The sequence below is a fragment of the Coregonus lavaretus genome (genome assembly GCF_964263955.1).
Source record: "Coregonus lavaretus genome assembly, chromosome: 39".
In the NCBI taxonomy this organism is placed as follows: domain Eukaryota; kingdom Metazoa; phylum Chordata; class Actinopteri; order Salmoniformes; family Salmonidae; genus Coregonus; species Coregonus lavaretus.
Window position 1 is genome coordinate 552,973 of NC_140026.1, and position 15,628 is coordinate 568,600.

General features: G+C 43.3%; 2 protein-coding genes across 2 annotated transcripts in view; both read right to left on the reverse strand.

Annotated features, from left to right (window-relative positions):
• Positions 1-15,628, reverse strand: part of LOC311112746 (uncharacterized protein) — a 224,199-nt gene that overhangs the window by 188,959 nt on the left and 19,612 nt on the right. The gene's annotated exons all lie outside the window — the stretch shown is intronic.
• The window catches only part of LOC311112630 (butyrophilin-like protein 1), a gene marked incomplete at its 3' end in the record, with an annotated part of 71,811 nt that overhangs the window by 43,466 nt on the left and 12,717 nt on the right, over positions 1-15,628 (reverse strand). The window contains exons 3-6 of the mRNA XM_084155777.1: positions 4,014-4,298; positions 3,706-3,831; positions 960-980; positions 607-639 (exon numbers count right to left, since the gene is read on the reverse strand). Of these exons, the coding sequence (XP_084011903.1) occupies positions 607-639; positions 960-980; positions 3,706-3,831; positions 4,014-4,298 (465 nt within the window). The remainder of the gene's footprint in view (positions 1-606; positions 640-959; positions 981-3,705; positions 3,832-4,013; positions 4,299-15,628) is intronic.

The following is a 15,628-nucleotide window of genomic DNA, read 5'->3' on the forward strand; positions in this document are numbered from 1 at the left end:
ATCAGTATTATAGTAATAACCCATTAAAACCATGAGCTCTGTGATAAACAGTTGACCCATCAGTATTATAGTAATAACCCATTAAAACCATGAGCTCTGTGATAAACAGTTGACCCATCAGTATTATAGTAATAACCCATTAAAACCATGAGCTCTGTGATAAACAGTTGACCCATCAGTATTATAGTAATAACCCATTAAAACCATGAGCTCTGTGATAAACAGTTGACCCATCAGTATTATAGTAATAACCCATTAAAACCATGAACTCTGTGATAAACAGTTGACCCATCAGTATTATAGTAATAACCCATTAAAACCATGAGCTCTGTGATAAACAGTTGACCCATCAGTATTATAGTAATAACCCATTAAAATAATGAGCTCTGTGATAAACAGTTGACCCATCAGTATTATAGTAATAACCCATTAAAACCATGAGCTCTGTGATAAACAGTTGACCCATCAGTATTATAGTAATAACCCATTAAAACCATGAGCTCTGTGATAAACAGTTGACCCATCAGTATTATAGTAATAAACCATTAAAACATCAGATATCCTGTATATATGAAACTCTAACACAAGACAAAACAGCCCACTTACCTCGTTCTTCATATTCTTTTATACGCTCCATCTCTGTAGACAAAAGAAAACAAATGTATAAAAGCATTACAATAATAATCATTAAAAAGCCTGGTTGTATTAGCACACACACACACACACACACACACACACACACACAGTCTTTAAGAACACAAATGCAGCATAACCTCTGTGCTCTGTGATAAACAGTTGACCCATCAGTATTATAGTAATAACCCATTAAAACCATGAGCTCTGTGATAAACAGTTGACCCATCAGTATTATAGTAATAGCCCATTAAAACCATGAGCTCTGTGATAAACAGTTGACCCATCAGTATTATAGTAATAACCCATTAAAACCATAGACTTACGCTTCGAGTTAAATTCCTTCACTGTAGACACAAGGAAAAACATGAATTCATTAATATTCTGTGTTTGCTTGGTTGTATTAACACACACACACACACACACACACACACACACACACACACACACACACACACACACACACACGCAAACACACACACACACGCAAACACACACACACACACACGCAAACACACACGCAAACACACACACACAAACACGCAATCACACACACACACACACACACACACACACACACACATACACACACACACACACACACACACACACACACACACACACACACACACACACACACACGCAAACACACACACACACACACACGCAAACACACACACACACACACGCAAACACACACACACAGTCTTTTAGAACACAAATGCAGCATAACCTCTGTGTTCTGTGATAGTTGACCCATCAGTATTATAGTAAAACACAACATATACAGTGGGGAGAACAAGTATTTGATACACTGCCGATTTTGCAGGTTTTCCTACTTACAAAGCATGTAGAGGTCTGTAATTTTATCATAGGTACACTTCAACTGTGAGAGACGGAATCAAAAAAAAATCCAGAAAATCACATTGTATGATTTTTAAGTAATTAATTTGCATTTTATTGCATGACATAAGTATTTGATCACCTACCAACCAGTAAGAATTCCAGCTCTCACAGACCTGTTAGTTTTTCTTTAAGAAGCCCTCCTGTTCTCCACTCATTACCTGTATTAACTGCACCTGTTTGAACTCGTTACCTGTATAAAAGACACCTGTCCACACACTCAATCAAACAGACGCCAACCTCTCCACAATGGCCAAGACCAGAGAGCTGTGTAAGGACATCAGGGATAAAATTGTAGACCTGCACAAGGCTGGGATGGGCTACAGGACAATAGGCAAGCAGCAATTATTAGAAAATGGAAGAAGTTCAAGATGACGGTCAATCACCCTCGGTCTGGGGCTCCATGCAAGATCTCACCTCGTGGGGCATCAATGATCATGAGGAAGGTGAGGGATCAGCCCAGAACTACTCGGCAGGACCTGGTCAATGACCTGAAGAGAGCTGGGACCACAGTCTCAAAGAAAACCATTAGTAACACACTACGCCATCATGGATTTAAATCCTGCAGCGCACGCAAGGTCTCCCTGCTCAAGCCAACGTATGTCCAGGCCCGTCTGAAGTTTGCCAATGACCATCTGGATGATCCAGAGGAGGAATGGGAGAAGGTCATGTGGTCTGATGAGACAAAAATAGAGCTTTTTGGTCTAAACTCCACTCGCCGTGTTTGGAGGAAGAAGAAGGATGAGTACAACCCCAAGAACACCATCCCAACCGTGAAGCATGGAGGTGGAAACATCATTCTTTGGGGATGCTTTTCTGCAAAGGGGGCAGGATGACTGCACCGTATCTTGGCCAACAACCTCCTTCCCTCAGTAAGAGCATTGAAGATGGGTCGTGGCTGGGTCTTCCAGCATGACAACGACCCGAAACATACAGCCAGGGCAACTAAGGAGTGGCTCCGTAAGAAGCATCTCAAGGTCCTGGAGTGGCCTAGCCAGTCTCCAGACCTGAACCCCATAGAACATCTTTGGAGGGAGCTGAAAGTCCGTATTGCCCAGCGACAGCCCCGAAACCTGAAGGATCTGGAGAAGGTCTGTATGGAGGAGTGGGTCAAAATCCCTACTGCATTGTGTGCAAACCTGGTCAAGACCTACAGGAAACGTATGATCTCTGTAATTGCAAACAAAGGTTTCTGTACCAAATATTAAGTTCTGCTTTTCTGATGTATCAAATACTTATGTCATGCAATAAAATGCAAATTAATTACTTAAAAATCATACCATGTGATTTTCTGGATTTTTTTTTTTGAGTGTACCTATGATAAAAATTACAGACCTCTACATGCTTTGTAAGTAGGAAAACCTGCAAAATCGGCAGTGTATCAAATACTTGTTCTCCCACTGTATATGTGAAACTCTAACACAAGACAACACAGCATATTTACCTTGTTCTTCCAATTGATCTACTTAGCATAATGCTAAACTAATGCTAAACTAAAATCTGTCACTTTACGCTAGAGACTTCCACTGCAGTGTCTGCTATCTGGCTGTTTGGTAGGTTGGGAGTCGGGCCCCTCGGCGTGCAAACGTATCTGGACTGTCAAAACTGTTTGAGATAGAAACTATTTGGACCCTGTTCTAAAAAGCTAAAACTCTCCTGAACACGAACACATCCATTTTGATCTACAACGCCCAAAAGCTGAACAGGACTGGTCTGAAGGTAACCTGGTACCAGGTGGAATCGGTTCTAATGTACAGTACATGGGTCATTCCAAGTCCAACCCTGACCTTTCTTATACAGTGCCTTCGGAAAGTATTCAGACCCCTTGACTATTTCCAGATTTTATTACTTTACAGCCTTATTCTAAAATGGATTCAATCGTTGTTTCCCCCTCTTCAATCTACACACAATAATAATAACCAGGATAAACATTTACAATAATAATAACCAGGATAAACATTTACAATAATAATAACCAGGATAAACATTTACAATAATAATAACCAGGATAAACATTTACAATAATAATAACCAGGATAAACATTTAAACCCAATAATGACAAAAGCAAAAGCAGGTTTTTAGATTTTTTTGCAAATTCATAAGAAAATGTAATATCTTGTTTAATGATGAGACATCCAGGACCACTCAGAGATCAAGGTTAAACTTACCTTTAATATGTTGTTTTATCCACATGCAGACACCAACTAAAGCTGCAACAACTACAACAGCTCCAACAGCTGCTGCTATTATTAGACCAACATTCCGCCATGCCTGTGACTTAGGAAACACATCATCTGAAACAGAGAAGCCATGTCAAACCATTACAACACCTACATATATACTGTACAGGAAGTAAATCATTTATAAATACAGTACTACTGAAAACAGGTCAATAAGGTCATACCTTAGACTAGGGCAACAGTTTCCTAACTAACAAGGGGTCTCAGGTACTTGGATTAACCAATGAAGACCTCACCTGGGACATGTATCTCTGTCTCCCTCAGGTGGTTGATCTCCAGCTGTTTTACTCTACAGGTGAACCTGTTGGTGTCAGTCTTGTTCACGGTGACATGTCGTCTCAGAGTGTAGAGGGCCTCTGAGTCCCTGTGTCTCTCTGGAGGTCCATCAGCAGGGAGGATGGTTCCAGCACTGTCCAGCCACTCCATCCCAGGTTCAGGAGACCAGCCTCCAGACTCACACTTCAGGACCACCCCCCAGCCTTTGGTTCCAACAATAGAGATCACTGGCTGAGATACAGCACCTACAGATACAAGATAAAACAGAGATCACTGACTGAGATACAGCACCTACACAGATACAAGATAAAACAGAGATCACTGGCTGAGATACAGCACCTACAGATACAAGATAAAACAGAGATCACTGGCTGAGATACAGCACCTACACAGATACAAGATAAAACAGAGATCACTGACTGAGATACAGCACCTACACAGATACAAGATAAAACAGAGATCACTGGCTGAGATACAGCACCTACAGATACAAGATAAAACAGAGATCACTGACTGAAATACAGCACCTACACAGATACAAGATAAAACAGAGATCACTGACTGAGATACAGCACCTACACAGATACAAGATAAAACAGAGATCACTGGCTGAGATACAGCACCTACAGATACAAGATAAAACAGAGATCACTTGCTGAGATACAGCACCTACACAGATACAAGATAAAACAGAGATGACTGGCTGAGATACAGCACCTACAGATAAAAGATAAAACAGAGATCACTGGCTGAGATACAGCACCTACAGATACAAGATAAAATAGAGATCACTGACTGAAATACAGCACCTACAAGATAAAACAGAGATCACTGGCTGAGATACAGCACCTACACAGATACAAGATAAAACAGAGATCACTGGCTGAGATACAGCACCTACAGATACAATATAAAACAGAGATCACTGACTGAAATACAGCACCTACACATATACAAGATAAAACAGAGATCACTGGCTGAGATACAGCACCTACACAGATACAAGATAAAACAGAGATCACTGGCTGAGATACAGCACCTACACAGATACAAGATAAAACAGAGATCACTGGCTGAGATACAGCACCTACAGATACAAGATAAAACAGAGATGACTGGCTGAGATACAGCACCTACAGATACAAGATAAAACAGAGATCACTGGCTGAGATACAGCACCTACAGATACAAGATAAAACAGAGATCACTGACTGAGATACAGCACCTACACAGATACAAGATAAAACAGAGATCACTGACTGAGATACAGCACCTACAGATACAAGATAAAACAGAGATCACTGGCTGAGATACAGCACCTACACAGATACAAGATAAAACAGAGATCACTGGCTGAGATACAGCACCTACACAGATACAAGATAAAACAGAGATCACTGGCTGAGATACAGCACCTACACAGATACAAGATAAAACAGAGATCACTGGCTGAGATACAGCACCTACAGACAGAAGATAAAACAGAGATCACTGGCTGAGATACAGCACCTACACAGATACAAGATAAAACAGAGATCACTGACTGAGATACAGCACCTACACAGATACAAGATAAAACAGAGATCACTGGCTGAGATACAGCACCTACACAGATACAAGATAAAACAGAGATCACTGGCTGAGATACAGCACCTACACAGATACAAGATAAAACAGAGATCACTGACTGAGATACAGCACCTACACAGATACAAGATAAAACAGAGATCACTGACTGAGATACAGCACCTACACAGATACAAGATAAAACAGAGATCACTGACTGAGATACAGCACCTACACAGATACAAGATAAAACAGAGATCACTGACTGAGATACAGCACCTACACAGATACAAGATAAAACAGAGATCACTGACTGAGATACAGCACCTACAGAGATACAAAATAAAACAGAGATCACTGGCTGAGATACAGCACCTACACAGATACAAGATAAAACAGAGATCACTGGCTGAGATACAGCACCTACACAGATACAAGATAAAACAGAGATCACTGGCTGAGATACAGCACCTAGACAGATACAAGATAAAACAGAGATCACTGACTGAGATACAGCACCTACAGATACAAGATAAAACAGAGATCACTGGCTGAGATACAGCACCTACACAGATACAAGATAAAACAGAGATCACTGACTGAGATACAGCACCTACACAGATACAAGATAAAACAGAGATCACTGACTGAGATACAGCACCTACACAGATACAAGATAAAACAGAGATCACTGACTGAGATACAGCACCTACACAGATACAAGATAAAACAGAGATCACTGACTGAGATACAGCACCTACACAGATACAAGATAAAACAGAGATCACTGACTGAGATACAGCACCTACAGAGATACAAAATAAAACAGAGATCACTGGCTGAGATACAGCACCTACACAGATACAAGATAAAACAGAGATCACTGGCTGAGATACAGCACCTACACAGATACAAGATAAAACAGAGATCACTGGCTGAGATACAGCACCTAGACAGATACAAGATAAAACAGAGATCACTGACTGAGATACAGCACCTACAGATACAAGATAAAACAGAGATCACTGGCTGAGATACAGCACCTACACAGATACAAGATAAAACAGAGATCACTGGCTGAGATACAGCACCTACACAGATACAAGATAAAACAGAGATCACTGGCTGAGATACAGCACCTACACAGATACAAGATAAAACAGAGATCACTGGCTGAGATACAGCACCTACAGATACAAGATAAAACAGAGATCACTGGCTGAGATACAGCACCTACAGATACAAGATAAAACAGAGATGACTGGCTGAGATACAGCACCTACAAATACAAGATAAAACAGAGATCACTGGCTGAGATACAGCACCTACAGATACAAGATAAAACAGAGATCACTGGCTGAGATACAGCACCTACAGATACAAGATAAAACAGAGATCAGCACCTACAGATACAAGATACAGGGTTCATAAACATTTTCACAGATGGAATTTCATGACTTTTCCATGACTTAACATTATTTCCATGACCAACAATTCGAGGCATCTCTATGTAGGTATAAAAGAGTATGCGTAAAGTGGTATGGACACTGGGAAGCTGCTCTCTGATGCCATGGACCATCTCCTGTCTTTGAGCAAGGCCCTTCACCCCCCACAAAGTAGAATACCTGATAGGCAACTGTATAAAACACATGTGGTCAACCCTCAGTCTGGAGAGATGTTGGGTGTGCAGGCTTTTGATCAAGCCCTGCTCAAACACATCAGAGACAGTTTATCAAGGTCTGGTTGAGCAGCTCATTTATAAAATGTGGTTTGTTAGAGGGGGACTGCACACCCATTAGTTTTGTCACACAACACAATGCCACAGATATCTCAAGTTTTGAGGGAGCGTGCCACTGGCATGTTGACTGCAGGAATGTCCACCAGCGCTGTTGCCAGAGAATGTAATGTTAATTTCTCTACCATAACCCGCCTCGAATGTTGTTAGAGAATGTGGCAGTACGTCCAACCTGCTTCACAACCTCGCCAGCCCAGGATCTCCTGCAGGTGAAGAAGCCGGATGTGGAGGGCTGGGCCACTGCAACTGAACTGTAACTCAGTAAAATTGTTGAAATTGTTGCATGTTATATTTTTTTATGTTATTATATTTTTGTTCAGTATAGTTAGTCTGTTCTTATAGGTATTTTTCCATTACATATATTATAAAATCATTTAACAATAAGCAGAATCATTATGGGTTTAAAAGAGGATTAGTGACTGCACCCGTCTATGATGTATGAAACATATTTTGTAATCCAGATGAAAGACTGGACAACCACATTGTGACTGCAGTAATCAATTTACTGTATAATTATCATCAGGTGTGTGTGTATATTATTTTTTAAGAAACTGTCTTTATCACGCCACCAATAGAGTCAGGCAAGAGGAGGGGAAACCAAGCAGACATGGGCATAGACAGGAAAGAGGCTAGACAAAGAAACCATAGTGGCTCAAGGTCAAGGGAGGGTGGCTGTTTGGATAAAGAGGGGGTTCCGATACGATATGAAAAGATGAAACTGTATAAAAAGAGAGCTCCAAGTCTGGGACTGGCAGTTGCTCTGCAGACCAGCTCGGCTTTATTGTCTGTGTAATAAAGTATTTCTTGATTCTACAAAACACTGAAAGTGCTTTATTTTTTATTGAGGATAAGGACGATTTTCCACAACATAATTGGCACCCCAGATGGGACTGGAAAAAGGGACCGGACGGGTACTGAGCCACTGGAGGGCTGAACAAACTACACAAACACAGTGGCCACTGAAAAAGAGGTAAGCTTACTATTAGTATAGAAGTTTGTGTGGTTCTGATCAGCTGATTCAGAGGTCAGGTATCGGAGGTCTCTCCAAAATTACAGGCTAAAGTTAGGAAAAAGCACAGAGTTTTAGAGAGGAAAGACAAAAAGCATGCATGTATGTTAACATAAGAAAAGTCCTGCGGATACCGCTCTAGTGTGTTGAGGAAGTGAATCAATAAAGAGCTGCTTAGACAGGCAGAAATCCTGTACAATATTGCATGATAATTACAAGGCTACAACAGCAATCTAGTATTGTGAAAGTTGTCCATTTAGTTTTTTTTAAACCTTACGATTTAGGTAAACGCAGAACGTTGTTTGAGAATGGTTTAAATTTGTTCTACTAGTAAGAATAGAAGAGTTTCCATGTTTTAGTCTGCGGGTGTTAGCGACTGGGGCTCCCTGAACTCCAGCAGGCTGTAAGGGATATAATGGGTTCAGTTTGGTGTAGTGGTATGACTAAGTTGAATGCGGAGATGTTCTTTGACAATTTCTAATTATTATTACTAAATTCTATAGTTTAGGTAACACCAGTGATTTGGAGCAGAAAGTTAATGTATTCTAAACCGATAATCTGTTTCCATTACGTGGAACAGAGTGTGTCACGCCCTGGCTCTGGGGACTCTTTAATGTTGAGCCAGGGTGTTAGTTTCTATGTTTTGTGTTTCTATGTTGGCCGGTGTGGTTCTCAATCAGAGGCAACGTGAATCAGCTGTTGCTTGTTGTCTCTGATTGGGAACCATACTTAGGTAGTCGTTTGGCATTTGTGTGGTGTGGTATCTTGTTCCGTGTTGGTTTGTTTGTTAACCGAGGACTTCACGTTTCGTTTTGTTGTTTTGTTAGTTGTGTAAGTACTCTAATAAAAGATGTACCCATTCCACGCTGCGCCTTGGTCTACTCCTTTTGATGATCGTGACAGAGTGAAGTAATTGAAGTGGATTACAGTTAGTTTTGACTATTACGCTGATGGGGCAGCACCAACTTTTTGAAGGTTCTAGATTTGTTAATGAACAGGTTTATATTTTTAGTAAATCAATGCAACAGGTTGCAATTATTAAATTACCGGAAAGGGGTTATGGGTTTGTTTTATTTTAGAAGGTGTCTATTCCCCTTAATGGAACAAGGTATTATCTGATGTGTCTTGAGTAGGATTCTTTCTATTCCCCTTAATGGAACAAGGTATTATCTGATGTGTCTTGAGTATGATTCTTTCTATTCCCCTTAATGGAACAAGGTATTATCTGATGTGTCTTGAGTAGGATTATTTCTATTCCCCTTAATGGAACAAGGTATTATCTGATCTGTCTTGAGTAGGATTCTTTCTATTCCCCTTAATGGAACACGGTATTATCTGATCTGTCTTGAGTAGGATTCTTTCTATTCCCCTTAATGGAACAAGGTATTATCTGATGTGTCTTGAGTAGGATTATTTCTATTCCCCTTAATGGAACAAGGTATTATCTGATGTGTCTTGAGTAGGATTATTTCTATTCCCCTTAATGGAACAAGGTATTATCTGATGTGTCTTGAGTAGGATTATTTCTATTCCCCTTAATGGAACAAGGTATTATCTGATGTGTCTTGAGTAGGATTATTTCTATTCCCCTTAATGGAACAAGGTATTATCTGATGTGTCTTGAGTAGGATTATTTCTATTCCCCTTAATGGAACACGGTATTATCTGATGTGTCTTGAGTAGGAGTCTTTCTATTCCACTTAATGGAACAAGGTATTATCTGATGTGTCTTGAGTAGGAGTCTTTCTTCCAGGACTGATGGAAGTCCACTACAGTATGTAAGGGTCACGTAGGAGACCACGTCTCAAACAACTTTTTAATAGATGCCTGGGATCAAATATCACTGATTCCTTACGCGGAGTAATTGACTATATTTGCGACAGGAAAGAGTATTACATTTAGAGGGGTAACAGGAAGGATCTAAGGCGTTGTAACGTTACCAGGATAATTTGACATGGGAGCAAATGGAGCCGATTTTGGGGTTGGATAATCCTTGAAGAATTACAGACAATGGAGTCTAATTTTGTATGTAGTCTTATTCTGGAGTAGTCACGAGGAATTAGATTGAAACAAACGATTAATGATTTGAGGGAAGACAGTGGAATGATCTTCATCATGTTTTGTTTGTAATTAAAACGTTTGTGTTGCTGATTAAGATGTGCTATAGTGAATGTTAATGACATGTACACTTTCTCTTCCAGGAGAATGGGGGTTTCATTATCTCTCTTTGGGATGTTTCCCGAGTCTGTGAGCTGAGGAGAGCAGTTAGTGAAATTCAGCAGTTTTATAAGTATATGAGGATCCGGATTAGTCCGTAGAATGAAGTAAGGCCTGGCCATTTGTTTGTTTTTGCCCTACGTTTTACCACACACACACAACCCACCTGTTATGAATATTTGTTAGTGGTGTAGGGTCTTTTATTTTGGTTTTAGTGGGTTTTTCACGGGTTAGAAATTATAAACCTTTAAGAGCACACAAATGACATTTTCTGCAGTTTCTATTGTCAGAGTTTTGGTTGCACACATGCTAATTCTCCTGATAAGAAATGTACTGAAAAACCCAATGTAAACCAGGTACACAAAATGTTTGAAATATCTTTAAATAATGTCTGAGGTACAGGGGAAGTAAAGGGGGGCCTGTCTCTGAAACTAGTGGACTGCAGCAGGCTGCAAGAATGTGCACTTCCTAATCTCAAGGCTTCTCCTGACTGATGTGAAGACAGGGTACAGTAGCATACGGTGTCTCACCTAACAATGTTCTTAAGACTCTCTTCCAATGGGTGAAGGCTTCTCTGCCCAACCTAGCAGGAGAATCTGAGCATTGTCTGCACACTGGAGACTTTGTGGCAGTAAAAGACTACAGAAGAAAGAGCTGGAAAGACCCTAGGTGGAGAGGTCCGTACCAGGTGTTGCTGACTACCTCGATGACGGTGAAAGTAGCAGAGAGAGATACCTGGATCAATGTGTCCCACTGTAGGAGAGTTCCAACCCCAGAAGAGGAAGATGGCCTCGCCACTGCGGAGCATCTTTTTATTTTCTGTCTGTCTGTGTCTGTGTGTCTTTGCAGCAGTGACTCTCAGCTTCCCTATAGGTACGCTGCCAGAAGGACACACTCCACAGACCGATGTTGATAAATTGAGATATATTCTGCCTGAGCCCGAGACCCTAGTGACGGAAGAAGGTCCAGAGCCAAAGGGACCCGACGCCAGCCCGGAGTAGAGGCCCAGAAGTAGATGGTCATGGTCGGAAGAGAGCCCTGCTGGGCCCTCAGAACAATGAGGACAATTTGTTCTTATCTAGAGCAGAAATGGTTGCTAATCTTACATCTGGACAAAAAGAGTGTTGGGTGTGTGGGTTGGGGCCGGTTAAGGTAGGAGCAGGTTTACCGCTTGTTGGAGTTCCCATAGGGGTAATGGATTACCATTCTTAGTGGAGATACCATGTAACCCTGACCCCATGACGTTCTCTGTATTACACAACCACACAGGCCCACTGTGGTTTGCTGGGCCAGATAATACCGGGTTTGGAGGGTGGATCATGTAACTGTGTCTGACCGTTGTTTTAGTCATTGTATTGATGTTGCTGCTCATCCTCATGTTGGAGTTTTGCTGCAATATGTGTTTAAAACTGGTAACAAAGTCAAGGCCAAATGTAATTGTCACGGTTTCGGCCGAGGCTGCTCCTCCTCCTGGTTCGAGCAGGCATCGGCGGTCGTCGTCCCCGGAGTACTAGCTGCCACCGATCTATGTTTCATGTTCGTTTGGTTTGGTCTTGATGTTGTACACCTGTGTCTAGTTAGTCCTCATTAGTGTTCTATTTAAGTCTCGTTGGGTGTGTCTGTGTTTGTGTGTGATTGTTCCTGTCGTATGTTTGCTTGTCGATTTCCTTATTCGCTCGGTTGAGCTTTACTCCACTGTGTTGGAGCGTTTTACGCACCTGTGTAGTGCGCCTTTTGTTTTGTCGCCTACGTGCGTAGTTTCGCCTTCGGGCAAGTTTGTTCTGTTTTCCTTGTTGGATATTCCACTAAAGTCTTTTGGACTATACTTCGGTGTCCTGCGCTTGATTTCACCACTACACCCACCTACAGCATTTATGACAGTAATGTTAAATGTTGCCATGACCCAGGGCCAGAATGATTAGCTGAGCTACCCTTTACTGCTGAAGACTGTGATGTTTGACCTGTTGTAGACAGAGGTTTGCTCTCACAAGGTCGGCTCAGTGGGAGTGGAACATTGTCTGAACGTCCAGACTCTGTGGTTGCCAGGTGTTCTCTCCTAAGCAGCCTCACTCTGGTCTGAACGTCCAGACTCTGTGGTTGCCAGGTGTTCTCTCCTAAGCAGCCTCACTCTGGTCTGAACGTCCAGACTCTGTGGTTGCCAGGTGTTCTCTCCTAAGCAGCCTCACTCTGGTCTGAACGTCCAGACTCTGTGGTTGCCAGGTGTTCTCTCCTAAGCAGCCTCACTCTGGTCTGAACGTCCAGACTCTGTGGTTGCCAGGTGTTCTCTCCTAAGCAGCCTCACTCTGGTCTGAACGTCCAGACTCTGTGGTTGCCAGGTGTTCTCTCCTAAGCAGCCTCACTCTGGTCTGAACGTCCAGACTCTGTGGTTGCCAGGTGTTCTCTCCTAAGCAGCCTCACTCTGGTCTGAACGTCCAGACTCTGTGGTTGCCAGGTGTTCTCTCCTAAGCAGCCTCACTCTGGTCTGAACGTCCAGACTCTGTGGTTGCCAGTTGTTCTCTCCTAAGCAGCCTCACTCTGGTCTGAACATCCAGACTCTGTGGTTGTGTTCTCTCCTAAGCAGCCTCACTCTGGTCTGAACGTCCAGACTCTGTGGTTGCCAGGTGTTCTCTCCTAAGCAGCCTCACTCTGGTCTGAACGTCCAGACTCTGTGGTTGCCAGGTGTTCTCTCCTAAGCAGCCTCACTCTGGTCTGAACGTCCAGACTCTGTGGTTGCCAGGTGTTCTCTCCTAAGCAGCCTCACTCTGGTCTGAACGCCCAGACTCTGTGGTTGCCAGGTGTTCTCTCCTAAGCAGCCTCACTCTGGTCTGAACATCCAGACTCTGTGGTTGTGTTGTCTCCTAAGCAGCCTCACTCTGGTCTGAACGTCCAGACTCTGTGGTTGCCAGGTGTTCTCTCCTAAGCAGCCTCACTCTGGTCTGAACGTCCAGACTCTGTGGTTGCCAGGTGTTCTCTCCTAAGCAGCCTCACTCTGGTCTGAACGTCCAGACTCTGTGGTTGCCAGGTGTTCTCTCCTAAGCAGCCTCACTCTGGTCTGAACGTCCAGACTCTGTGGTTGTGTTCTCTCCTAAGCAGCCTCACTCTGGTCTGAACGTCCAGACTCTGTGATTGTGTCTCTCCTAAGCAGCTGCACTCTGGTTTGAACGTTCAGACTCTGTGATTGTGTCTCTCCTAAGCAGCCTCACTCTGGTCTGAACGTCCAGACTCTGTGGTTGCCAGGTGTTCTCTCCTAAGCAGCCTCACTCTGGGAGCAAACGCTTTGCTGAGAAAGGATGCACTTGGCTATCTTTGTAATACCTAATCATCAGCAGGCAAGTTAGAACTGTTTACGGTATGTGTAGAAGGTTAAAGGTTTTAAACTCAGTTTCACAACAGATGAGACTTACATGGACTAATTGGTGGACTACAGGATATTGTTCCTTTAGAAGCTTGCTACATTTAAAATTGATTAGAAAATTGTTAAGGAATTAACAACAGGGAGGAGTGTACTGGGACATTTTTATTGTATGTGTTCACATAATTGAGTGAAACTGTGTGAAATTGTCCTATTATCATCTCCTGTTCTGGGGAGTATAATCCTGTGTTGCAAACCAGCTGCACCTGTGTCCTTGTAGAAATAAAAACGGAACAGCATTTCGCCCAAGAACAGAAACTGTAAAGATATGTGCTTATCACCCAATGCTTCAGACTGTCTACACTGCTCTGTGTAATTCTGTATATTTCTCTCTGAGCTCAGAAAAATAAGGAATCTTAGTTTGACTTGGACTCCAGCAAATCCTTATTTTATAATATCCACCACCACCACGACCACCAGCAGTCCCAGGGGACAAGGTCTACGTCCGGGCTACACCAACGGCCATACGGATAGAGGGGAGTTCGACCTGGTATCACCTAAAGCACTGCACCAGAGTACCATGAGGAAACAGACGATCTAGAATCACCTGCTGGGGGAATCACCACTCCCTGCTGGGGGAATCACCACTCCCTGCTGGGGGAATCACCACTCCCTGCTGGGGGAATCACCACACCCTGCTGGGGGATCACCACTCCCTGCTGGGGGAATCACCACTCCCTGCTGGGGGAATCACCACTCCCTGCTGGGGGAATCACCACTCCCTGCTGGGGGAATCACCACACCCTGCTGGGGGAATCACCACTCCCTGCTGGGGGAATCACCACTCCCTACTGGGGGAATCACCACTCCCTGCTGGGGGAATCACCACTCCCTGCTGGGGGAATCACCACTCCCTGCTGGGGGAATCACCACTCCCTGCTGGGGGAATCACCACTCCCTGCTGGGGGAATCACCACTCCCTGCTGGGGGAATCACCACTCCCTGCTGGGGGAATCACCACTCCCTGCTGGGGGAATCACCACTCCCTGCTGGGGGAATCACCACTCCCTGCTGGGGGAATCACCACTCCCTGCTGGGGGAATCACCACTCCCTGCTGGGGGAATCACCACTCCCTGCTGGGGGAATCACCACTCCCTGCTGGGGGAATCACCACTCCCTGCTGGAGGTGGCCAGAATCAGGAGATGGGGGAGGATGGCAGTAGGAATGCTGTTGATGAGCTACATACTATGGCTGATTCCCTCAGTAGAGGGACAGACCACCCAGACCAGAGAGGGAAAGACCTTCCCAGACCTCCAAGACTCACCAGACCTCCCCACCATTGATTTCTCTGCCTTTGACTGGTCCCCCTAACAGAAATTGGAAACCAAAACAGCTGAATAAGGAAAATTACATGCTGGCAGTAGTGAAAAGCACAGAAACAAGACAAAGACTAGAAACAGACAGGACTAGAAACAGACAGGACTAGAAACAGACAGGACTAAAAACAGACAGGACTAGAAACAGACAGGACTAGAAACAGACAGGACTAGAAACAGACAGGACTAGAAACAGACAGGACTAGAAACAGACAGGACTAGAAACAGACAGGACTAGAAACAGACAGGACTAGAAAC